This window comes from Peromyscus leucopus, chromosome 9, assembly GCF_004664715.2.
Source record: "Peromyscus leucopus breed LL Stock chromosome 9, UCI_PerLeu_2.1, whole genome shotgun sequence".
Classification (NCBI taxonomy): Eukaryota; Metazoa; Chordata; class Mammalia; order Rodentia; family Cricetidae; genus Peromyscus; species Peromyscus leucopus.
This window is the reverse complement of record NC_051070.1, coordinates 2,949,033-2,975,795: the sequence shown is the minus strand read 5'-3', so window position 1 is coordinate 2,975,795 and position 26,763 is coordinate 2,949,033. Positions and strand designations below refer to the sequence as shown.

General features: G+C 46.8%; 1 protein-coding gene across 27 annotated transcripts in view; it reads right to left on the bottom strand.

Annotated features, from left to right (window-relative positions):
* Window positions 1-2,912: 2,912 nt before the first annotated feature.
* Window positions 2,913-26,763, bottom strand: part of Dock9 (dedicator of cytokinesis 9) — a 269,995-nt gene continuing 246,144 nt past the window's right edge. For 10 of the 27 annotated variants that reach the window (XM_037208305.1, XM_028868260.2, XM_028868248.2 and 7 more), the window contains 10 exons: window positions 22,723-22,845; window positions 21,602-21,715; window positions 21,400-21,405; window positions 20,940-20,975; window positions 20,038-20,184; window positions 16,248-16,458; window positions 11,085-11,275; window positions 7,313-7,413; window positions 6,519-6,657; window positions 2,913-4,234 (listed from right to left, as the gene is read on the bottom strand). In XM_037208305.1, coding sequence (XP_037064200.1) covers window positions 4,112-4,234; window positions 6,519-6,657; window positions 7,313-7,413; window positions 11,085-11,275; window positions 16,248-16,458; window positions 20,038-20,184; window positions 20,940-20,975; window positions 21,400-21,405; window positions 21,602-21,715; window positions 22,723-22,845 — 1,191 coding nt within the window. In that variant the 3' untranslated portion in view covers window positions 2,913-4,111. Of the gene's footprint in view, window positions 4,235-4,774; window positions 4,964-5,225; window positions 5,234-6,518; window positions 6,658-7,312; window positions 7,414-11,084; window positions 11,276-16,247; window positions 16,459-20,037; window positions 20,185-20,939; window positions 20,976-21,399; window positions 21,406-21,601; window positions 21,716-22,722; window positions 22,846-26,763 lie in introns of those variants that run through there. The other 17 variants (XM_028868244.1, XM_037208308.1, XM_028868242.2 and 14 more) reach the window with 7 other exon arrangements.

Below are 26,763 nucleotides of genomic sequence, written 5' to 3'. Positions count from 1 at the left end.
AGGGGGAGGTACTTGGTCTTATGGCAGCTTGACAAGCCATGCTTTGCTGATGCCCATGGGAGGCCTGTTGCTTTCTGAGCAATTATGGAGGAGGGGTGGACTGAGGGGGATTGCAGAGAGGAAGGGAGAGGAGAGGAGAGGAGGGAGAGGAGGCTGTGGTCTTAATGTAAAATAAATAAATTGATAAATTAATTAAAAAAGTAACTAACCAGCTAAAACAAAAGCCACACTGGCCATGTGTGTTTACAGCCCTATTCCCTGTGGCATTCTTCTCTCTGCCCTCATAGGTAACAAAGAGCTGGCCTGTGCTTAACACGATGCTGTGATCTCAAAAAGTTAAGAGGGCAGAACTCCTGTGAAGTATTCTTACCCTAAAAAATAAACACACAAACAGGTTGAAGACACAGCTTACCGACGGAGTACTTGCCCAGCATGTACCAACCAGGCCCAATGCCACCTCCAGCACCAAAAGAAAAAAAAATGATGCAAAGGGACTTTTGGAAACCTTGGGCAGATTAGGTTTATTACCTGATAGTGGTGATGGCATCACACATCTGACTCAGATTATATACATTACATGTGTGTGGACTTTTGGTATATGAGTTGAACTTCTAGACCACTCTGTAGCTACTAATTTTTTAGCTCTACAACAGCCTTTGGTGTTGATGATCACATTTGCATAAATGATTCCTTACTAAGGAAATCAAATAATTGTTTTTGACAGAGCCTGTGTAAGTCAGTTTAGCCTCAAACTCACTGTCTCCCAGCTTCTGCCTCTTAATTATGGAGATTACAGGCATGAGCCATCACCTCTGGCAGAAGTCAGTGTCTCTATGTTTAGGAGACGTCACGTGAGTAAACCATTACTCACTGTGGTTATTTTTTGGTTACTTGTAAGTTCTCTTTCAGCATGGCCTGGCTACTCTTGCAGCTGCTTTCCATGCAGAAACCTGTGTACACTCATTTATGTACACTACTTAATTCCCAGGTAGCTAGTATCCCTAACAAGGACCTAACTAGAGTTTTAATTCTACAGTTACTTCAGAAACAATCTTCTCAAAGGGGAACTAAGAAGTTATTGTTCCATGGGTGACAGTTTCTGTTTGGAAGGATGACAAGGATGTGTAGATAGATGACAGGGATGGTTGTGTGAATGTCCTATCACTGACCTGTACAGGTGAATGGTCAAAAATGGCAAATTTTGTCATGTACTCTTTCCCATCAATTAAAAAAAATATATACTGCTGTGGGATGGTCTTTCTGTATGCTGTGAATATATGTTGCTGCTATTGGTTAATAAAGAAGCTGTTTTGGTCTATGGTAGGGCAGGATAAGCGCCAGGTGGGAAATCCAAGAGAGATACAGGGAGAAGGAAGGCAGAGTTGGAGGAGACGCCAACCTGCCACCCAAGGATCAACAATATGCCAGCAGACCGGTAATGCCACGGCCACGTGGCAATACATAGATTAATAGAAATGGATTAATTTAAGATGTAAGAGCTAGCTAGCAAGAAGCCTGAGCCTTAGACCAAACAGTTTGTAATTAATATAAACCTCTGTGTATTTACTTGGGACCAAGTGGCTGCGGGACACAGGAAAACTTCTGGCTATAATGTATAATCTATGTAAAATAACTCTAAAAATCTACTGGTAACCAGCTATAGTTTTTCCAAACAAACTACTACTTTAATTTATAATTTAAAAAAATCGCTATATTCTATGTGTGTGGGCACATGTGTCACCGTATGTGGTGGAGGTGGGAGAACTTTGTGGAGCTGGCTCTCTTTTTACCTTTCTATGGGTTCTGAGGAACTGAGCTCAGACGGGCAGACTTGCAGGTCAGCACCAGCACCCCGTGCCTCTCAGCAGTCCTAGGGTATTGTCTGACACGGACATTCACATTTTCTATGAACTCTATGAAACATCCCATCAGCCAACAGGACTCTCCTTACGCCACTGTCCCTTGCCCCTCTGTTTACTCAGTGAAGGTGACTCCTTTTCCACACCTGCAAGCCTCTGGCTTTTCCTCGGCTGTCTTACGGTGTCCATCTTTAGCATGTCCATCAGAGAGAAGGCCCTTTCTCTCCTGCTGTACAGTAAGTGAGGGCTGGCCACCTTCCAAACTTAGTCTATCTTCCAAGGACTCTTTCTAGACTTTTATTTATCTTACCATGTGATGACTTGAATTTTATGACTCCTAAATGAGGTGTTTATGACCAGTAAATCCAACTCCGCGACAAAGCTTTAAACCCAGCTGTGATGATGTCTGAGTTGAGGCTCATAACACAGGGCGAGGATGTCAGTGACTCTGGGCATCTCCATGCCCTCTGCCATCAGACCCAACGTATTCCTTGCTTACTGGTGTTCAAGGGCTGCCATGTCACAGCTGTCTTTCCTTAAATGGCATGGAAAAGACAGTCTCCCTGACCTTCAAGTAAACAGCCCACTCTTGTAACCCGTGTAGAAAGTTCCTTCTCCTTGCGGCAACTGCACAGCACTGACAATGAACCGACCCACCCTCTGGGCCACTGGGCAGCCAGAGGCAGGGCCAGCACCCCTGCCGTGTGACCCATCCTTATGACCCTGCCCAGTGCTCGTGGCCATGTGGGGCACGGGGGTGGGCCGTTCCAGCGCAGTTGCCTGAGCATCCCTGGGAGAGGCGACTGGTGAGTGTACACCGGAGTGCTCACTCAGAAGCAAGTCGGGGAGATGATAAAGCTTTGTCATAGCTGAAGAGAGGAACCCAGACTCGAGTGCCTCCCGTTAGCATTCGCCAAGTCCTCTGCTCCTAAACTCCTAGCTCCACCTTTTGAAATTTGTATCATGGAAACTTCCAGAAAGCAGAGAAGTGGTGTTAAGATTTCCATACACTCAACCACAGCTTCAACAGCTACCAACACTCCATCCACCTTATTGTGTCCATCCACTGTCTTCTTTTATTTTAGAGAAAGTTTTGATAATGTTATTTTTTACCCCCAAACACCCTTCCCTTTTTTAGGATTACCAGACAACAAATATCCAGTGTTTATTACCAGAAAGTCAGCAATGTTATTTTTAATACAGTTGGGGTACAGGATATTTAATTACAGCAGGGCAGTGATTCCAGTTAAATTAAAATCTTTATTTTTCCAAATATAAAATTACTGAATTAAAGTCTTCAAAGAAAATATAACATGGTGAAAATTTTAAATTATCCCAACTCACCACAGGATTCAGGGTTTACCAATCACATACTCCACCATTTTGGCAAAAGGATGAAAATTCTTTTTAACAGTTTATAAACCTAATATGTAGCAAAGACTGTATACATCTCCATATTGCACGTCTTATGTACAAGAATAAACAGTTACGTCCAATGTGTTTACCCCCACGGAGAACAGCACAAACGGCTCACCGGGAACACTCGGAAGTGGGTGTATTAAAAACGTAGAAATGCGAGGGCATGTGCACAGCAGAAGGCCGCACTAACAAACTGTATGCGCCGGGCTTCAGTGCGGAGTTTGTTAGGGCAGGCCTCTGGTTCTGCGCGGCCCGACTAGGCTGAGGCTCACAGACAGCTTCTCAAGCTCTCACGTTTGCAACACAAGGCTTGAATACAAAGGCTCCACGTCTCCCCGTTCACTAGTACAAAAGTTACAACAGTCAATTCCCTTCAGTCATCAAAAACTAGACACAAAAATAGCTCTTGTACTCAACCCGAATGTGCCACAGGAAAAAAATATTTTCAAGACTTTTTCTAGCTTAGTCCCAAGCCTCAGTTCCAGTGCTTGTTGCGTCTGCTAAAAATGTCCTCCGACAGTTTCCTTTTTCCTTTAGGTCAGTTAATACTATGCTGTAAAAAGAATAAAACTGAACTACAGCTTAAGAGTGTCCACCACATACTCCTGTTAAGACATGAGGAAAACTAAATATTGCCAGTGAGATTTAAAAAATATGTGCACCTTCCCCCAACTCCTATAAATCTGCTACTAAATATCACAGTCCAGGCTCCCTCTCGATCCGGTTCCCCATGGCTTCTTCCTGTGCTTGGCCACACCAGTGATTAGCTCTGGAAGTCATCCTGAGTTCGCACATGACAAAGCATGTCCCTACACGTGGTTCATGAGGTAAAATCACACAACCGAGGACGAGCTGGTCAACCCTTGAACCACTGTGCTCGTGGGCGTCCCACTGATGGCGTTGAAGATGTGCAGGGAGTTTGGTAGGACGCTTGTCTTCTCCTCCAGGGGGCAAATCTTGAGGCACAGAAAGACAAGATAATCAAAGTGCAAAGCTCCGGCAGCCAGCCACTCAGCGCTGAGGTGACACACACGGCTGGCATCCAGCTGCCATTCGGCATGACGGTGCACACAGCCAGGCCTGGCCTTTGCCAGTTTGCATAGATGGTTTTAGCTTATCTAATACATGGCCACCTTCACACTGGGATTGTAAGGAGAACGACAGAAAGAATGTGCTTTGTTTCCTTTACAAGTTAAGGAATGGGAGCCTTCTAGACTCGCCAGATCTTAGGTAACTTGTGGTCTACCTTCCAACTCCATTGAGACATGAACTACACACAAACCCTTGGAAAAAAAACCTCTGTAAGTGAATTTGGATTATCTGCGTTTCTTCCTGGCCTCCTTTTCTCAGGTCTTACAGACTTAAGTGCCTCTTCATGGCAAATAAGAATAGAAAAGGATCTGGGTGTATGATTTCTCTCTAGCTTCGTGGAGGCTCAGAAGACCCATGCAGAGGATCCTCTGGAACACCAAAGCCACCATGCCAGGTCACAGTTCTTTCTATGCATGGGCTCAAAAGGGTTTAATCTTCACAGATGCTGAGACAATGGGAAAATTAAGGGGCAGTGCACAGCAAACCACTGCAGTTACTATGTGCTCGATCTAGGGGCTTAATCGATTCAGCCCATAATCCTCTCTACTTCTGTCCTTCCTCGTCCTGAGTGCTGGCGCCCATCCACCAGGGATCTGGAGGTTCCAAGGAAAAGATCACAAGTTTTCTCCAATTGTTTGTTCCCATGAGCCCCCTCTCCTTGTGCTTAATTATTCACACATTGATAATTTAATTGTTTCACTTTCCCCCCTACTTTTAAAAATGTTTGGAAGAGAATTGCTTTCCACTGTACATGCACTATCCAAAGTCCACAATTGCCCAAATTCGGTCAGAACCTAGGTGACTCAATTTATGTCAGGCAGCTTATCAGAAAAATAAAATTAAAAGTGGTATTACCATCCCAGCTGAGCATGTGCAGCATGGAGGAGAGAAAAACAACAACAAGGACATTAAAGCTCAAATGATCAAGTCAGCTCTCCACAGTATAGACCGCACAGCCCTAACTAACACTTCTGCCACACAACCCCACACCCAGGGCTCAGGAGACACCTCAGAAGAGGACTGGAAATGCTGTAAGCGCCAGAAGACGAGGGTTTCTGCTGCAGGATGGCGTCTTCTGTGTGTGAAAGGGAGGCTGCCCCCAGATCTCAACAACGTGGCTGCCTAAGCAAGACCTGAGGAATGGCACCACCAACCGACATTCTGATGTGGATGGGGTGGGTGGGGGCGGTCTACAAGATCCCACTCTCAGGTGGAGAGCTACAGGCAGTTAATTGCTGCTGAGAAAGAGAGACTCTGTCTTCTCCAGGGATGAGCCCGATAGGTTATCCAATCCCAAGCAGTCAGCCCTGAACACACACACAAGCAACAGCAAATGGACTCTGCAGGTTGGATTTACAAATTTATATGTATGTATGTAACAATAACAATTAAAGAATAAGAGACCATGAATTTGGAAGAGTGTGTGCTGTGTGTGTGTGTGTGTGTGTGTGTGTGTGTGTGTGTGAGAGAGAGAGAGAGAGAGAGAGAGAGAGAGAGAGAGAGAGAGAGATATTTGGGGGACAGGTGTAACTATCCTGCAAGACTAGAGACAATAACACAGGAGACAGACAGGGTAAGATCCAGGAGCTAATGTGATGGGAACAGTGACTTGGATTAATGTGCCCATTGCCCTAGGACATTTGCTTGACACCCTGGCTGGATGCGCCTGTCCTGACACATGCAGGGACCACATGGAGATTTCACATGGGAAGGACAGAAAACTCAAGAGATTTGGGAAGACAAGGATCATGGAGGAAGGAGCCATGTGCGATCTCCTGGGGTGCCCAGGACAGCTGGAACAATTCCACTTTTTTAAAAAAATGACAAAAGACTTCTAAGGCAACAGATAATAACACCAGGCTGGTCAGCCCTGTTCTATCAGGGAAAGTTGAAAGCATGAATGTGGTTTCTCTGCCTTCCTCGGTGCAGGCAGCGCAGAATGCTGCCCTCTCTGACAGGGTTCCATGTGGCTGGGTACTCTGCTTGTTTCTCTAAACAATCTGGGGTCGTGTAGCAGGGGTATGGTATGGTACATTTTTCTAGGAATTATAATTCCAGCATACTGGGAGGCTTAACTTACTATTAGGAGTATTTCAGACCCCAACAAATGCATTCCTCACCAGGTGCCCAAGCCAGCTTGGTACTGACCTGCTCACGCATGATGTCGGAGAGCTCCTTGGCCATTTCCCTGTAGTTGGCCTTCATCTCTTCCTGGTACTCCAGCTGGTCTTCTTTAATCAGACGTTCATTCACTGCTAGGGCTTGACCACAAGCCTCCACAAATTGCCTGAGTGAGGTGAGAGGGGATAAGGGCATGTACCCTCCTGAACCAGAGCGGCGCTATGGTTTTGTTCTGTAGCACCCTCAAATGCCCATTGTTATGTGTGGTTCCCCAAGACAGTGCCATTGGTGGGTGATGGAGCTCTTGGAGGTGGTACCTAGTGGGAAGTCTCTAGGCTGTTAGTGACATTGCCTATGAGGGGTCGTGGGGCTCAGGACCCTTCCTCATTCTCTTTGGCTTCCTGGGTACTACAGCGTCTTCACTGCCCACCCCTCACCACAGGCCCCAAACAACATCGGACACCGTGAGCCCAAGCCAACCCTTTCTGTTTATAAGTGAATCATCTCAGCTGTGTTATAGTAACAGAAAGCTGACCATCACAGAGGGATGAATGGTCTCCGTGGGAACGCTGACCATCACAGAGGGATGAATGATTTCCGTGGGAAAGCTGAGCACCACAGAGGGATGAATGGTCTCCGTGGGAACGCTGAGCACCACAGAGGGATGAATGATTTCCGTGGGAAAGCTGAGCACCACAGAGGGATGAATGGTCTACGTGGGAACGCTGAACACCACAGAGTGATGAATGGTCTCCGTGGGAACGCTGAGCACCACAGAGGGATGAATGGTTCCCGTGAAGAGAAACTTCAGGGTACTCTACCTGAAAACTTCCTTCAGCAGCTTCACCTTGTTGTCAGGGTATCTCTTCGTGTTGGTGTCATCGAGGAAGGCCCGGGCATATGCTAGTGGACCAGCGTTGACCTGGGGAAAGAACAAGCCTTGATTAGAAGAAAAAGGACCACTACCATTTCCTTGTGTCAGCTGCCACACACTCGGAGTGCTCTTTAACTGAGTCACTCATGATCCCCGACTTCTAGTACATAAAGGCCAAGAAAAAATCATAACTGAGTCACATCAGGTACACTGCTTGATCCCATCATGTACGCCATCCTTCATTTTATGTGAGAGGGAACCAGTGGAGGGAATGTAAAGACCTGCTCAGGTTTGAGCAACCAACATGCAAAACACCAGAGCCCAGGTCTCCAAACCCACATCAAAGTTCTTTCACACAGGATTTCAGACACTGGAATTTGTGCTACATTGTACTGAACAAGTCAACCTGGTGAATTCAGTGAGAACTGAAAACATACAGAAGTGAAGTGTTCTGTGTTTGTGTGTGTGTGTGTGTGTGTGTGTGTGTGTGTGTGTGTATGTGTGTGTGTGTGTGTGTGTGTGTGTGTGTGTACCAGAGGTCAGCATCAGAGCTCTATCCCTGTCTACATTATTATTATTATTACTACTATGATTACTTTGAGGCAGATTCTCTCACTGACCCTGTAGCCCACTGATTAGGCTAGGTCTCCTAGACGGTGAGCCAGGGGCCTTCTTGTCTCTGCCTCCTCAGAGCTGGGGTTACAGGTGTGGGTCTGGCTATCTGACCTCAGCTGTACAGCAAGCACTTTCCTGATGAGTCACCGTCCCGGCTCCTACAGCCATTGAAACTAAAAGGAAAACCTCGTCATGGGATTGTACAGGCAGCCATCGGCCAACGGTCTCACTGACTTAGCTGAGCTGTGCTGGAAACCAAAGATTAGGAACATTCTGCAGTGTGGTGAGTGACCCAGGACCCTGCCAACGCCCCGACAGTCAACTAGAGTTCCCTGTACGATACCACACAACGTAGGAACAAGGAGAGAGAGGCTAGATCCTGGGACACGGGCTTAGGAAGCAAGCAGGGAGAGCTGTCAGCGTGAAGCTCTGGCCCTTCACGTGTGGGACTGTAGCAGTCTCAGAACTGGGCCAGGTGATTTCACGGCGGCTATGGGGAGGGAGGGGCCCCAGCGAAGGACAGCTGGCTTTCCCGTGGTGACCGAATGTGGTGGCCTCTGTGTTAGGCTGTGTGAGAATGAAGTTCGTGTGAAGACAGCACACAGACTGTCTGACATGTGACAGGATACCCGATTTCAAACAGACAAAGACAGCTGCTGGTACTATGTGCGACACACTACAGGAGGATGGTGAGAAGCATGGCCGCAGGAAGCCTCAGGGCACGCAGCCACTGGGACACCCATAGGAAAGGAGAGCCAACTTCCTTTGGCCTCGACTTTGTTATCCAGGGGGGCCCCAGCAGGAACATCATGTCTTCATTTGGTCACGGGGTCCATTGCTGTGTAAGATGGTTGGCCATTTTTATAAAAACTCGAAGGTTTCTGTCCAACAGCGCTGCAGGCTTTACCCTTTAGACAGGTCCACCTGTCAGGCCCCACCCTCCACTGGCCTTTCCACGGAGGGTCCCCGTTCCCAGGTCACGTTATTGAGTACCATTTTTAGCTACAGAAAATGTGACCTCTGGCCCTGCTGTACGGTCCTGTTGCTGGAGTGCTGACCTTCCCTTTCTAAACTACTTTGGCATTTACACTTTTTAGGACATGAGGGAGGTGACTATAAATATTTAAAAATACTTCTGTGGTCAATGACATTTGGTAAAATATTTGCTCAAAACTCATGATTCTTTACATGTGCATCTGATAAAACAGACAAAAAAGTGATTTCAGAAAACAGTCGTGGACATAGAACTTACACAGTTGAACTTATGCATAGGCTTTGTAGACACATTACACTTGGACCAGAAAACAATGAACAGACAAGTACTTGAATTCCGTAAGTACGTATAAAGCTGGTCACTGCAGGGAGATGACTTAAAATCTGCCTGTTACCTAGCTAACTACTTGAGATAACTTAAAAAAAAAGAACATTCATCTTAAGTATATAGCTTGATAAATCTTCACAAACAATGTATGCATTAACTAGTATCTAGATCGAAGATGATCTCCCAATAAATAGCACATGACACTTAGAAGGGGGAAAACGTAATTTTTTTTTTTTTTTTTTTTTTTTTTTGAGACAGGGTCTCAGGTAGCCCAAAGCAGCTTTAAACTTGTTATGAAACTAAGGATAACTTTGAATTTCTGATCCTCCTGCCTCGGCCTTCAGGTGCTGGATTATTAGGCATGGCCTCACATGGCCAGTTTATGCAGCAAAGGATCAAATCCAGGCCTCCTTGCATGCTAGGTAGACCTCTATAGCCCTTTTCCCTGTTTTTGTTCTTTTGAGACAGAGTCTTACCATATAGTACAGGCTGGCCTCAAAGTCACAGCGGTGACCCTGCAAGTGTCTGAGCCTCAGCCACTTGTGCTGGCATTAGAGAGGCATGTACCACCGAATCCTGCTGGGGAAAAAGTATCTTCACCCCTCTCCTCTGCCAAATACAGAACAGGTCCAGCTGGACGGCGGGTCTGAGTGTGAATATTGAACAGTGGAGGAATCTTACAGAGGACCAGATTTCTTTCTTTCAGCTGAGACGTTAAGACTTGTGCTAGGTATGAAGCCCAGGCTTGCCTAGCACTGGCTACGTAGCCCAGGTTAGCCTTAGCTGATTGTACCACCTCAGCCTCTCAAGTGCTGAGATTACAGGGGTCACCACAAGTGCTATGTATGTCTGTGAAAGAACAACAAAATCCCACAAAACAAAACTTCCCTGTCAAAATCCCAACAATATGACCACCTAAAACAAGACCCGAAGAGTAACACACTGACAGGTCAGAATGAACAGGGAATCTCACAAGGCTCCACCCTAGATGAAGAGCTACAGGCAACCGAGACGGCTGAGAGAGGAAGAATCAGTCTTTTCCAGGGACAAGACCCTGACAGGTTATCCAATCCCAACATGTCAGGCCTAAACACACGTACACACGGGCAACACTAAATGGACTCAGCAGCCTGTGCGTGTGTGTGCATGTGTGCATGCGTGTGCATGTGCGTGCGTGTTTAATAATTTAGACATTAGAGATCATGAATTTGAGGAAGAATGAGGGCACGGGAAGGGTTGGAGGGGGAGATGATGTAAATACAGTACTCATATATGAAATTCTCAAAAATGAATGACTTTAAAAACATGTTATCCGTAAAATTAACTCGATTGGGTTGCCCTAAAATGAAGACCTTTTTTTGTTAACAAAAAACAAAAACAAAACAAAAAAAAAAACCATGGAGAAAGTGAAACTCGAGGTACTTTTTCAGACACGATTTTCATGGGAACTAGAAACCCACAGTTTTCCATGAAAGCCTATTACTAGCGTCTTTCTTGGGCTTGAGGAGCGTTCTGTCAATCAGGGACCCAACACTCTCCAAGTCACTGGAAAGTCAGTGTGCTGTGATGAGTGTGCTGTCTCCAGCGGACAGCTCAGTGAAGTCACCATCTTGCAGGCAGGATTGGGGGCAGTTAAGCCTGCCGCTCCCTCTGATAACGGAAGACAGGACACCGCGGACGCAGGGAACTAGGCTCACCAGGCGGGTAAGAAAGCCGTGGTGGGGTGAGGGAGTGCAGCTTACAGGCTGAGGGGCCCCTCTGCCCACAGGGTTCTTCAGCTCACCTGGACGCTCACACTGCCCTGGAGCTTGAGCTGCAGTTTAATCATGTCCACGTCAGCCGAGGCGCACAGCTGGCGGAGCTCGGCCACCTTCTTGCTCATTTCGTCAATGGCCACCTCGATGGGGTTCAGGTCAGTGTGGTGCTGGTACATGACAGGGATCCGCTTCTTCACATAGGGGAAGCAGTGGATCGCTGCAGAGGAACAGGGCTGGGTTACTCCACAGTCTGGATGGTCTTTCCTATGCTGAGGGAAAGTCATCACCATGCCTACCATACAGCTAAGATAAGAAACTCAGAACTTGCCAATGTCACATGCTAATTCTCTTTGGAGCTGGGACACTCTCTTCCTTTTTAATACTGTATGCTTAAGATTCTATTTTATATGCATGAATGCTTTGCTTTCATGTATATCTGTTCAGTGGTGTGTGTGTGTGTGTGTGTGTGTGTGTGTGTGTTGCCCACGGAGGCCAGAAGAAGGCATCAGATCCTCTGGAATTGGAGTTACAGGTGTTGTGAGCTACCATGTGGGTGCTGGGAACCAAACTCAGATCCTCTGCAAGAGCAGCCAGTGCTCTTAACCACTGAGCCATCTCTCCAGTCCTTAATGATGTGTGTAAGGACAGGTCACATCATAAGGTAAACAGAGTTGGTTCCTTCCTATCCCTTTAACAGGTAAAGTGTGTCTTTGAAAAAAAGCTCTTTTATTACTCTTTGCTTACTTTTTGTTTTTAAATCTATAGCGTCCTAACCCTCCTTGGAAGTTGTGAGATTCAAATGAGTAGGTTCTAGACAGCTTCTAAAACACACACAAAAAAGACTAAACAGTTTTGAGATATTATACAGCAGTTCAAGTCCAAAAAAATAGTGCCAGAGTATATCTCTGAGAACTTTCCTCCAGAGGACAACTTTGAGTCACGTGACAAATTTGTCTAAACCTAAGATATCAATGAAAAACAAACAAAAGCATCCCAAGCAAAGCATTTCACAAACCTGAAATCCACAAATGACAGAACTAATGTGCCAATGGTCAAGGTGTTCTGAAACTACCAGTGGTAAGAAATATGAAAATATTTACTATTCCTCACGTTTTCCACTAAAAGACAATACCTGACCATATCAACACCACACAGCACGACAATGGGCAATGGGAAAACTGTGGGGCTGGAGAGACAGCTCCGTGATAAGAGCACTTGTTGATCATGCAAGTGACCCAAGCTCCAGTTCCCAGCACCTACCCGGCAGCTTACAACCACCTGTAATTTCAGTTCCAGGGGATCTGGCACCCTCTTCTGACCTCCCTAGACACCAGGCATGCACATGGTGCACATGGACACAAGCAGGCAAAGTATTCATATATAGAGAACAAAATAAATAAACAAAATTTTTTTTGTGTAAATATTAGGCTAGTTCAAGTGTTTAGCATTTTATCTTCTTGCAGGAACACCAGTGCTATGGGACGGTCTTTCTGTATGCTGTGAATATGCGCTGCTGCCATTGGTTAACCAAGAAGCTGCTTTGGCCTATGGCAAGACAGGTTATAGCCAAATGGAAAATTCAAGCAAAGATACAGGGAGAAGAAGGGTTCAGTCAGGGAGACACCAGTAGACTGGTAATGCCGCGGCCATGTGGCAATACACAGATTAACAGAAATGGGCTAATTTAAGATGAAAGAGAGACCGAGCTAGCAAGAAGCCATAGACCAAACAGTATGTAATTAATATTAAACCTCTGACTGGTTATTCGGGTACTGGCAGGCAGGAAAGATTTATCTGGCCACACACCTGTAATATTTTCATTTGCTACACATGACTTTCAAAGTTTATTTTTTAATTGTGTGTGTGAAAGTGCCTGTGCCACGGCATGTGTGGACCTCTGTGCACACACGGAGGGTGAGGTACAACCCCTGAGAGAGAGTCGGTTCTCTCCTGCCTCCTTGTGGGATCCAGGGGTCTAACTCAGGCCAGCAAGCCTGCACACAAACACTTCTTGCGGAACTATCTTCCAGGCCCTTATTTTATTTTTGTTTTTGTGTGACAGGCTCTCACCACCTAGCCCTGGCTGTCCTAGAACTCACCACCTAGCCCTGGCTGTCCTTTGCCTCATGAGTGCCGGGATCTAATGCGTGTGCCACCATGGCTGGCCCCCTTATTTTATTTTTTAATTAGCAAAAGATGACAGAAGTTGAGTTCTCTAGTAAATGACTAGGGACAGTTTAATCAGATGGGGCCATCAGTGACCGGACAAAGCAGGAAACAGAGGTGCTCCCCATGGTCACATTCTACTCTCAGAATGTTTCTGTTAGTCTGGGGATCCTGTCTGGAGCTCCTTTTGTGTCCTTGTGGACGCAGCAGCTTGTGAGCAGCGACAGCAGGGCCGCTCAGTCCTCTTTGCACAGAGGCTGCTGCTTTAACTAAGAACTGAGCGTTGCTGCACTCTGCAGGGAGGGGTGTTCTGACCACAGCTACCCTTGCATTTGACTGGTGCACCACACCAAGGAATTCCACTCTCAGCTGTAAGGAAAACGCATCACAACTCAGGCAGTGTCCCAGCGTCTGGGACAGTCATGGTGAGGAGGCACTACTACTCCAGAAAGCCAACTCCAAGGGTGGTGTGTGAGGTGCCCATGACTCTCACTGGTCCTACTCAGGGTTAAGTCCTGACCAACCATCGCTTCTTAGACGGGAACCACACTTCACAGGCAGGCACAACGGTACTACTCAGAGGAAGCTCCAGGTCTGTGCCAGGCCCACAGGTGGCACTGCCCTGGTATTCTTGCTAGTTTCACCCTGTCTCCTCTGCCTCAGACAACCCGGCTGCAGCCACACCAGTCCCTTTATCTCCAGAGTGCCCGGACACAGACATTCTGGCCACCCCTCATCTCCTTCATGTCTTGACTCAAACGTCACATTCTCAATGAGCCTTACCTCATCCTCTCCTCTCCCCCAAACCCCACAAAACCTCCTTGGCATCTATCAGCATGTGTGGCATGCTCTAACACCCATGCTGACTGTTGTCTTCTCTTGCTGAGACGTGAGTGGCACAAGGCCACAGACCTCATTTTGGGGCCTCACCGAAGCTTGCATTACTGTCCCAAGGACGACATGAGAGAACAAAGTGGCCCCAGAAGGTGAAAATCAGGTATGCACCGGAACAAGCCACATGTGGTAATTATACATGGCCCGGTGCCCTGACGTGTGGCCCTTCAGGAAGACAGAACGCATGTATCAACTGCACGGTAGGGTGAACAGAAGATGGGCAGCAGGTGTCTCCAATCTGAGTGGAGTGGGGGGTGAGAGCTGGGAGGTCTGGAACACAGTAACTGGGAAGAAAGGAAAGGCAGGTCTAGAAACTTCCACCCAGGAAGCTGGGGGCAGGGGCAGCTGTGCGGTTTTCTCAGATGATTTGATCACAGAAGACAGGGAAGGCCAGGGCTCCTTCTCCACTTGCCGCGACACAGTGGAGGGAGCAGAAGCTACTAACTGGAGGGAAAACTCTAGCTCAAGGGCTCTGAAAGCGCAGTGTTTCTTTAAAGGTTGCCATGCACTCGCACCCTTTCAGTGCCTTACTGTCTGGTTACGATCCCTCCCACCCTTCCTGGTCTCTCACGGCAAGCCGTGCACCTGGTTTTGGTGTGCTCTGTCACACCGTGGTCCCTTTTGCTCATCATCAAGCCTAAGGTGAAGAGTCCAATGGCAGGTGAGATCCAGGCACCCAAACACACTCCTTCCCCCCGTCTACACTTTATAGGATTTCTCACAAGGAGACGAAGGCACAGGGAGGTTTGTCCATCTCCCCACGTTCACACAGGGGATGTGGTGGCCGGGTTTGCAGGAGCCCCAGGCCAGGCACGTGTTTTCTCAGCCCTAAAGGTGTGGTGAGTGGCTGTTCTCAGAACCACCAGGGCCTGTGTCTGCTGTGCCTGGCCGTGCGGCCAGTTACTCTTTGTCCTCTGATTTGGTGATAGAGAGTTAAGCCCACATTCTTTATCTAATCTAAAACAGTTCTGTAACAAATGTGAACTGTAACCCGGAAGAATATGTGCCCAGGGAGAACACCTTGTTATGAATCCAATCAGCACACCACCTCAACAAGATTCACGATAAAAATAAATACCCAGCTCAGCAGTGAGCTCTGAGTATGCGCCAGAATCTCCTGGAGCGCTTGCTGGGCACAGGGCTTGGGTGTCCTCTCTAGTTTCTTATTCAGCAGATTTCAGGGGTGTGGGCTGGGTTGAGCCTGGGAATCTGCAGCTCAAATTCCCAGGGGTGGCTGACCTTGGTGGCTCCAGAAAGAACTCTGAGAGATGCTGATTTAAGAACTCCACAGTGAGGTTGCTATCAGTGTGGAGATTAGACTGAAACTGGTAACCACGAGAAGATCTGCCATCTAGAAACAGTTTTCCTCCTTGGTAAGAATCTGCCACTCAGGTGTGCATTAGAAAAACCACAAGTCTGCTAAGAGAGAGGGGCTCACGGTTGTGGGGGCAATGTGGATTATGTGTTCCATATTTCCCTAAAAGGAGGGGTGGGGAAATTTTATACACGTAAGCGTTTGTGTTTTACAACCCTTATCATTTCTCTCACAGAAACCATTAAAAAAATCTGCTGTATTATGTTGTCTTGAGTTTATTTTTAATTTAATTTTTACTTGGTGTGCATGCATGCGTGTGTGTGTGTGTGTGTGTGTGTGTGCCGATGGGTGAGTGTATGAGCATGTCTGTGCCCGAGGAGGCCAGAAGAGGGTGTCAGACCCTGCAGAAGGGGGTACAGCCAACTGTGGGTGGCCTGCTGTGGGTGCTGGGAACTGGGCCTTAGGGAAGAGCAGTAAGCACTCTCGACTGCTCAGCCATTTCTCTGGCCCCTACCCTGGGCTCACTTACTATTTTTTAGGATTGGTTTACTTTTATGTGTTGTGGTCTTTTGTCTGCATGTATGTCTGTGCACCTTCATGCATGCCTGGTGCCCAAGAAAGCCAGAAGTGGGTGTCCAATCCCCGGGGTCCCTTGGGACTGGAGTTACAGATGTTTGTAAGTCACCAGTGAACGCTGGGAATGGAACCCAGGCCGTGGGGAAGAACAGAGAGCGCTGTTAGCCACCGAGCCGTCTCCCCGTGCCTTCCTCCAGTGACGGCCGCCCTCCGCCTGGCGGGAGGGAGGGGGGCGCACCTGTCAGGATGGTCAGCCGCTTGCACTGCTCGTCCACGCCACCCTGCCGCTTCCCTGTCTGGGTGAAAGGCATCTCAAACATGAAGCGCCGGATGTTGTGGCACCTCTCAAACTCCGTTTTCCTCTCTTGTAACTCCTTCTCATCGAAGAACGGGGTCACGTGGGTCACCTGGATGTAAGCAAACTTGGAATCCAGGTCCTTCGGGTTAACCTTTAAACCAATAAGCAACACTGAAGTCAGGCACTCTCCGTGGGGGCTCTTCCCAGTCGGAGACAAATTTTCCAAACTTTCAATTAGAGAACATTGAGAAAAAGTTAGGAAGGTTGGAAAAAATAGTAAAAGAACACCTACACACCTACCGCCAAGATCATCGCTGCTACCATCTGCTGTATTTGTTTCAAGAAGATATGTATACACATATATGTAAATGTGTGGAGACAGTTTTTTAATTGTTTTTCAGGTTACCATACACGACAGTCGTGGGTTTCCACAACATCTTCACCCATGTGTCAATATACCTTTCCATCAGACTTTTATAAACACACACACATACATGTATACACACATCACCACATGCACATTTCTAAGTAAACAGTACACATCATGACACACCACCTAGATTTCCCGAAAATGAGAAAGTTTTCCTCTACAAACACAATGCACTATGATACTTAATAACAATTCTCTTCAAGACATCTAATTCCCTCAAAAGTATCCAGACAGTCTAACAACCACCACACTCCACATTTAAGTGTCTGTTTGTCTGTCCCCCACTCCCTCTCTCCTCCCTTCCATCCTCTCCTTCCGGAAGAGTCTCATGTAGCCCAGTGTGGCTTTGAACTCATGATCCTCCCGTGTCTGCTTCGTAAGTGATGGGTTTATCGAGGAAGTACCCCACTACCAAGCTTGTCTCTTTGCTCTTGATTAATCTAGAATTTCCCATTATGGCTTTTCCATGACACTGAGTTCTTTGAGGAAACTTGCTCAGGTCCACCCCCTTCCTGCCTTAGTCTGGATTTCCCCAACTACTTTTGTGTACTTAGCTAGAAAAGAAGTTTATTTTGAGAATAAGGATCAAATGTCAGGCCCTAAAATATTAGTAATCGGTCGTCAGATCAAATGAGATGCCAACAGATGGATTCATTTAGTACAAGGGCAGATTAACCTAATTTACAATTAAGCCCTAGGTTTCCTTTCTGCTTAACCCAGCACATGAATGCTTTTGCAACCAAACTGTGAACTGGTGGTCCTCTGGTGTCTGACACATGATGGAAAATGACACAGGCATGTTCCACAGGGAGACAAAAGCTGATTTACATTGGCGAGGCAAATCAGTTTTGCACATTCTAATTGTATTTAATGTAGAGCCATAAAATGACCACAGAAGACATGGCTTGCAGAGTGCTTGGGGCAAGCAAAGATGAGTTCACGGTTCTGCAGAGGCGCTTAAAAAAGGTAGAAAAGGTTAGTGCCAGTGTAGAAGGTAAAAAACAAAACAAACAAACAAGAAACCCCAAATCCATAGAACTTTCCTGGGTTTGGAACAAGCCACTTGGACAATCATAACTGTACTTCTTAGGCATTTGTTTGTGCGTGTGTGTGTGTGTGTGTGTGTGTGTGTGTGTGTGTGTGTGTGTCTGTCTGTCTGCAGGGGCACATGTGCTATGGTGCATACATGTAGAGGTCAGGAATCAACTCCCTGGATTTGGGTCTCTCCAGCCACCTTGCAGAATCTGGGAATTGAACTCTCGGGCCTGTGGGGAAGCTCCTCTAGCCACTGAGCCTCTCGCTGGCCTGACAATCATATAATTGCATTTGAATCAGTTAAAGCCGACTTTCTTTAGTGAAACCAATTCAAAGGCGGTAAGGAAGGCGCTGCCTGCCTGGTTCTGGGGGTACCTCCCTAGCCTCCATGTGTGGACAGGCAGCAGGAACAGGACACTGATCCAGGAGGACGGTTCTCTAACTCAGTGGCTCCATGGGGCCACACTGTAAATGGGGAAGGAGAAGAACTGGAAGCCTGGAGGAGAGGCTGAATGTGGAAGCTGCTTCTGCATATACAGGGCTGTTCCCAGAAGAAGCCCATCTGGGCAAGCAGCTCGATCTGTTCGGAAGGTGGGTATTCATGTCTTCCTGCGACTGCCAGTAAAACACATTGCTTCCTTTCCCTTAGGTAAACTTGCTTAAAATGACACCAGGTATTAAACCACAGGGCCTCAGGAGGAGACAGGAGCAGGTGAGAGGTTTCAGTGAGTGTCTGAAGACTGGCTGGTGGAGGTGTGTCCCTGGTCTCGGTGCTGTGCTAACCCAAGACTCCACAGGTGAGGTAACAGAAATTAGCACATCCCAGAGAAGCCCACAGAACACCATCAACTTGGGACCCTAGGTTTGAGAGGAGAGCAGCAGAGCAAGTGGTCCCAAGTGCTGTGGCTGCCAACTGAGTTCTCTTCTCTGTTCCTTTCGCTAACAGAGGATCAACCTCCAGAGAAACTGGCCTGGAAACATCCCATAGTCTACTAGACGTTCAGCCCAAGCAGGGTCAGCCTACAGAGGGGTGAGGAGGCCGGGAGGCGGCGGACACAGGAGGGAATGTCCTGTCCTCTGCCTGGGCCAGGGTCCAGCTGCAGTCAGCTGGTCCCTGCTGCTTTCTCTGTCCTTTGATAGCTTCTTGGTCACCTGAGCATGAGAATGGAGGGCATGAGGGCTCTCAGGGAGCAGACGTTAGACTCCGGGCACTTCAGCAGAGGACTCAGGAATAAAAAGGTTACAGACTTCTTCAAACCGGTGTCCTGAGAAAGATGCAGGGCTTTTCACTGCTGGGGAGACGAAGCACACATTGTTTTTTGTTTCTCTGTTTGTGTTTGTTTTATCGAGACAGGGTTTCTCTGTGTGTAACAGTCCTGGCTGTCCTGGACCTCACTATGCAGACCAGCTGGCCTCGAACTCTGAGATCTGCCTGCCTCTGCCTCCCGAGTGCTGGGATTGTTTTTGTTTTTTTAAAGATAGGGAGGATCTGGTTATGTACATCGGCTGGCCTTGAACCCATCCTTCCTATCTAAGCCTCCCCACTGCTGAGAGCCCAGGCGGCTATCACATCTGTCACATCTGGCAGCAGAGCCCCCTACTCCACCCTTTAGTTAAAACCAGAGCATCTTTAAAATGTGAAGAACAAGTGATACCTTTGGGAAGTGGAGGAACACCCAGCTTCCCGAACACCTTCTGAATGGGTGGGATACACAAACACTCAGGACAGCTGTGTAGGCTTGGGAAGGGTCCTAATGAGACTCAAGAGGACAGCCACTCTAAAGAAAGCAGGTCTCACTCCTCAGTGATGTCTGAGCCTCACCCACCAGGGTTCAGTGAGGGACAGAACCCTGGAGCCACCTGGGGCAGAATCTAGCCGAGCCCTTCCTAAGTCAATTAGGCGGTAAAAGAGGACACTTTTGTTTCTGGGGTTTTTTTTTTTTGGAGACAAGGTCTCACTACTTAGCCTAGGCTGGTGTGTAAACTGCGATCCTCCTGCCTCAGGCTCCAGAGTTCTGGGAATACAGCCATGCGCCGCCATCCCAGCTAACTGAAGATGCTTCACCAACGCAATGAAGAGTTCCGCAATGTTCAGCACGTCATGGGAAGCACAGAAGGCAGTTACAAGGGGAAGAAAACGCGCCTGCCACTCAAGGGCAACTCTCCTTACCCCCCTTCGCTTTTCACATTTGTGAGTACACACGCCATACAGCCAATCACACAAAACTTAAAATCACTAGGACACTTATCAGACAGTAGTCATACCTTGCCAGAATCCTGTATCATTTTGACATTTTCAGAACCAAATTTATCTGAGTAAAGCTTAAGGAGTCTCTGAGAAATTTCCGACAGAGGCGTGAGTTTTGGTTCTTTGTAGATATACTCCTTCCCGTCTTCATCTTCAAAGAAACCCTATGAGCAACAGCACAATTAGAGGTGCCCGGCGTGTGCCCAAGGCTGACTGTAACTGTGAAACAGGAACAACCACCAAAAGCAATGGGAAAAAATGATTCCAAACTAAACCCCATTGAAACAGGCCATTCAAATAGGAAGGAAAGGGTTCTAATTGGAGTCAAGGTGCAAAGACAGAGGAAAACACAAAAGTGCAAATTTATGCAAGTCATTAAGTGTGTGAAATGAAAGAGCCGGGGTCCGAGACAACACTCTCTCTGTGGAATGTATGGGGGTCAAGCCTGTTTCACATTCCCAGGAGGTCGGACACATGGAGAAATGGCCAGCACGACGTACCAGTCATACGTCAGGTCTGGAGTAGGCCAAGCAAGGACAAAGTTTGAGCGAATTCGGCTGTGCTTTACTGCTGAGAAAAACACTGAAGGTCAATGGCACAGCATTAGGAAATGCTTCCATGAAAACCAGCTGATACTGGCGTAGCACCAATCACATGTGCCCACAGGTTTAAAACTGTATGGGAAGTGAAAAAGGTTGAACATTAAAATGTCCAGATTGGGGGTTAATATTGGAAATTAATGTTCAAAAAGTTTCTTATCTAAAGTAAGAGGAGATAAAATGGTATAAAAAACAATATAGGTGGGGGAAAAAAACAGGCTCACATGAGACAAACAAATGAAAAATCCACATCACACTGGGAACTTAGAGGCGGGCACTTGGCTAACGTTACTTGCTTTAGAAGCATTTACTGGAATTACCTCCACATCTGTTTCACTGTCTGTAAACTGGTATTGCTATAAAGTTATAAAAGACAATAACAGAATAAATTGAAGGTTATAAAGCGCTCAGAGAAAAATCACACACCCTAAATAAATGGATAATCTACTCCATTTAATAATGTTAGAACCTGAAGGTTAAAACTTGTTTAAATAACCCCCCTCTGGCAGGGTTGCCCAGGTATTACAATGATAACTATACTTGCTCAGATAGTATCTAAAAGACTGAGACACACAGGCACGAAGGAGGTCTTAATTTTGGTTTAAAACATGCAATATAGATGTGTAAGGGAACTGATGATTTCTGTAAATGGAATACAATGTTAATTTTCTTTTTGGAGTTTGAAATGACTAGACAGTATACATACAAGACTTGAAACTTGAAAATCACATGGAAGAATGAGAGATGACACTAAGAATGCTTTACGGAGGAAGAACTTACCGCTGCCTTAAGAAAGTAATAAAGGAAAGACAGGAAGAAAGAAAAAAAAAGTAGAGAGTTTACTACAGAGGAAGGTAAGAACCAAACTACATAAGACAAATTCATCACATCAGCATTTACAGGATGGGAAATCCCCAGGACATCACTTTAATAGAAGGAAGACACAAGGGCTCAGAACAGCCTAGAGCGGCCTGGGGCTCACCTGTCCGAAGAAGGCCACCCGGAAGTAGGTCCCCAGGAGTCTGCGGCCGGAGTGCATGACCTCCGTCACTTTGCTGTAGGCTTGGTGCAGCGTGTCATACAGATGGGCGAGCCTCTGGAAAGCAGAAGACAACACATTTCTTCCTATTTGCAAGTAGCAGAATAAAATTTAAAACAATAAATGTGATAATGTATCTGCAAATACCTTAACTTTGAGTAGAAAAAAAAGTCACCGTATGTTTGTGTGTGTGAAGAGGCAGGAGGTGTGCATGTGTGTGTGCGTGCGTGCGTGTGTGCATGTGGGTGTGCGTGCATGTTTGTGTGCCTGTGTGTGCGTGCGTGTGCATGTGTGCATGCATGCACAAGTTAGAGGACAAGAGTGGGTGGCGTTCTTCAGGCCTTGTCCACCTTTTGTTTTTAAAGACAGGGTCTTTCATTGGCTCAGAACTCATCAAGCAGGGTATGCTGGGTGGCCAGTGACCCCTAGGCATTCACTTGTCTCTCCAGCTCTGGGATTCTAAGCATGAGTCACCACACCTGGCTTTTTTATATGTGTCCTGGGTATTGAATTCAGGTCCTAGGGCTTTTAAGGCAAACACTTTATGGACTGGTCTATATTGCTCCAGTCCCAAGAATATATTTGACTGTATAACTCACAGTGATGATTTCTGGACTGCAGCCTTTCCTATCTAAAACGGGTGCTATGAGCACTCATTGTAGGTCTATTTCCAAACTGACATGAGAGGGTGGAGAAAATCCTCTGATGTCAAGCAGGCTCTTCATACTGCATTTGATTTGCTGGGGCAATGGCCAACTTCAGAACCCTGGAAGGTGGAAGGGCCACTGTTCCCCCATGCAGGAGAAGCAAGGAAGAGTTTTAAGGAAAGAGCCCCTGGAAATCATACAACGCTGTTTAGGGAAACTCTTCCAAAGTTCAGCGGTGGGATGGGACCCTTGCAGTTCAAAACAGGGGGGTGTCTACATAGACAGGGCCTGGGATGGGTACATCTGATAATCTGTAGATGGTGACCTTTGATGTAATGTGGGGTCACTGGACCAAGGCCTGCTGGCTCTCTCTGCATGAGGGCTGGGGCATGTCAAACAGAAGAGACAGTGAGGTACCTCGAAATCCCGCCGCTTTTCATAGATGGGGATGATAAGCTTATAGATGTCAGCAATCAGCTCGTAACGCTCGGCCTTCCAAAGTCCATCTGCACACTGCTCCAGCAGCTCCATCAGTACATCCTGATCAAAGAGGAAGGGCGGGCCGGGAGAGATTATGGAGACTCTGTCATCGCATCCCTCGGGGAATGTGCAGCCCAAAGACTGCTTGCAGTGGAATTTATAAGACACAATTCTTGAGCACTACGTCCATGACTGTGACGACTCCCTGCCAAGTTCCTTAAGGGGCTGTTTCCCCCAAATCATGTTTACATGCAAAAACTAAAAAGGTACAATAGCCGGGCTGAGAGATGGCCCAGCAGTTAAGAGCACTGACTGCATTTGTAAAGGACCCAGGCTTGGTTCTCAGCACTCACAACTGTGTAACTCCAGCTCCAGGGATTCTGATACCTTCTTGTGGGCACTGCATACGTGTGATACACATATATACACATAGACAAAACACTCAGATACATATGATACATTTTTTTAAAAGTATAGAAATTGACAATGTTAGACTCTCACAAGCTCTGAGCTCTTGTTTATTAGCTCTCCTTTTAGAAGCAGAATTTAGAAATTTCTTTCCTTTCTGATGAACAAATACTGACAATGTGGAGACATGGAGCATGATTTCAACTCCAACTAAACATCCTGAAGTTCTCCAGGGATGGTGTGTGGTGGGACCCTTTCCTCCTCCTCTTGGCAATTTCTTCCTATAGAAGTTTGCACAGTCATCTGCTTTGGGCAGAGCTCTTGGACTTGGAAAGAAACACTGTCTACAGCTTATTTATACCAATCATCACAAGCGATTTTTAGCCAGAGCCGTTGGTTCATCATGGTGCCAGGATGGGTCAAGTTTAAGGTTCGCAGCTTGGAATGCTGGGATGGGAATGGCAGGCAGAAGAGAGGCAGCATGGAGCTGATGGGGGCTAGCATTCATCTCACGGCTGTGGAAAGGACCGGAGAGTCCAGCCAATGGTCTGAATTACCGATTGCTTTGTAGGTTTGGATTTAATAAGGTGAACATATTTGTCTCATCTCTAACCCTGGAACTGGAAGGCAGCCTCCGTCTTATTTTTTTATACTGTTATTTTTTGGAGACAGCTCATGTATCCTGGACCGGGCTCACCTGGTTTATATGGTGTGGAAGATTGAACACAGGGTTGTACACAGCCAGGCAAGCATTCTACCAACGGAGCCACAGGCCCACGTGCTCCCCACGAAACCTCGGTTTTTATTAGTTCTTCTAGAATTTCATGTTTTCCATTTTTAGGCTAATGTTCATCACAGGTCCAATGCCCACGGTTTATAGAACCAAAGAAAATATCATTTTAAACCAATCAGCCTGTCAGACGATACTGTCTAATCAAGCCTATTTAACTCTCGTTATATTTATGACACATACATCATAGATTTGTCATTTGTATGACTGAACTCTGCACCAGTGCTTATAAAAAGGTATGAGTCGTCCCAGGCTTTATCGTAGCTCCCATTAAAGCCAGATGTGCACAGTAAGCACCATAACAGCTGCAAAGAACCCGGATGTCTAGCTTGCTTTCATTTCTAGTCTTTTCTAGTGGACAGTCCAGCACACCAAACACGCTATTTCTTCAGGTTCCCCTGCTTATTAAGAAGCCAAAAGAGAAAGCATAAAAATACAGCTTGTATAATTTCATAGTCACACAGGCATGCGCTCACGTCGTTGTAAAATAAACACAATGAGTCTCAGTTCTCACCCTCATTGGTATTTGGGCAGGTCGGTAAGAACTGATCGCCACCCCGTCCCATGCTATGCAACCTGGAAACTGTGTGTTAATTCAGCTAAATCAGCCTCTCACATTTGATCATTACTGTCTACTTTGTATTAATTTTGCTTAAAAAACAAACTTATTTCTACCAGGGTACATGCTATTCCACGGTACCTGACACCCACAGTCAGTGAGCAAGTGGTTCTGAGAAGCAGGTTTGTATTTTTCTCAGTGAGTTAGCAAAACTGTGACACTCCTTGGTGTGGAAAGGTGTTGAGCTCCGTCAAAGCCTTGTGTTTCTCAAAAGCCTCAAATCCCAAACAAATGGCCAACTGAGGTGCCCACTAACATATCAAAGTGGACACTGGCCCCCAGGTTCTCCCTGCACCCCTCAGCCTCTACGTTACATGGCCCTCTTTGCTGTACCCCGCCCTCTACCCCAAACTTCCCCAGCCCAAGGGCTGCACTGCCCTTCCCCCAGCTGCCCCTACATAGTACAGCCATGTTGGCTATGCCAGTCTCTTGGCCCAGCTGGCCCTCTTGGTCAGAAGCTCCGCCCTCCCTCCTCGCATGGCTCAAGGTGGTGTCTACTCTGGACTCTTCTAGATGTCCCTGCCTCTGACTATGCTCTCCCTTTTATCAACAATAATTTCCTCCTCCACCATACCTGGGAGCGGTCATGTTCTTTCCTTTTTCTTTCTTTTTTTACGCACTCACCACCAGTGGTATTTCCCAAGTGCTTGTATCCCAGTGCTACCACGGAACCACAGAGGCGGCTGAAGGAGTTCAAGGAAGCCGGGTTTCTCAAGAAGATGGCAACGTTGTAGTCAAGTATTTTGATGATGTAACGGTCAACAACATGAAACTTTATTTTCAAACTATTCTATAGCGCAATCATTTGGTCCCTTGTAGTCTAACTTCCAGGTTTATCACAAATGTAGATTGTTTTTATGTGGAAAAGTACAGTTGGTTTAACTAGTTGCCTCGGTCACACCATGACCAGATATCTATAATAATGGCACCCTATTTACTGTGGATCAGTTAAACAAACAGTAGATAACTTTAATTCTATGCCTTAGCAATTATAGCATAATAAAAATCTGAAGTAAATTATTTGTTTGTTTATGTCAGGTCCAAAGGAAACTTCAATTACCCAAAGTCCAAAAGGCAGTCCATAGATCCAGAAATGGGTTCAACCCGGACTGAGGATGTCTGGCAGTCAGATAAAAGCCAGCATTGCTCAGGAACTGGTGAAGCCAACACACCTCTACCAAAAGGAGTCATTTCCCTTACCCCTGGCAGCAGGCACAGATGGCAGCCTGCAGGTGCACATCACAAGTAGCTGGTACACATTTCGGAGTCCACACCAGCATCCTAGCCCATCTGCCCTCCCCAGGTTTTCCTCCTTCCAGATACCCACTTCTTCTCTGGATAACGGCAGGCCAGGTCTTCCCTCTGCCCACGGCTACTCTCACTCCACTCCCTCTAAAGTAAATCTCCGCTGTGCTCACTCCCGCTCACTCCCACTCACTCCCACTCCTCCAGCCCTGGCCATGTCCAGCCTACTTCTTTCTCTCTGCTCTGGACTTCTCCAGATGCCTCTGGCTGCTCTCGAAAGCCCTGGCACACTGTGCAGTGGTCATGCTGGCAGTCCCTTTACTGCACCGTCTGGAACACAGCTTTGAGACAGGAACTCAGAGTCCCAGTGCTGTGCAATTTATGCTGTGGAACATTTGTTTAATGATGCAAAGATGTGCTGCTTTTGTTTATGTTGCATTTGTGTAACTCTGTGAAGCTGTGATACTGTGCCTGTCTAAGACACCTGATTGGTCTAATAGAGAGCTGAACAGCCAATAGCGAGGCAGGAGAAAGGACAGGCGGGGCTGCTAGGCAGAGAGACTAGGAGGAGAAATCTAGGGAAGAGGAAAAATCAAGAAAAGGAGGAGAAGAGGGCACCAGGGGCCAGCCACTCAGCCACCCAGCCAGCCATGGAGTAAGAAGGAAAGAAAGACATACAGAATAAAGAAAGGGAAAAGCCCAGAGGCAACATGTAGTTAAAGATAGATGAAATAATTTAAGTTAGAAAAGCTGGCTAGAAACAAGCCAAGGTAAGCCAGACATTCATAAGTAAGAATAAGCCTCCCTGTACTTATTTGGGAGCTGGGTGGGGGGCCCCCCAAAGAGAAAAAAACAAAACAAAACAAAACAAAACCCAACTACACCCCAGTTTGTCTTGAATTCAGTACCTTCCTGT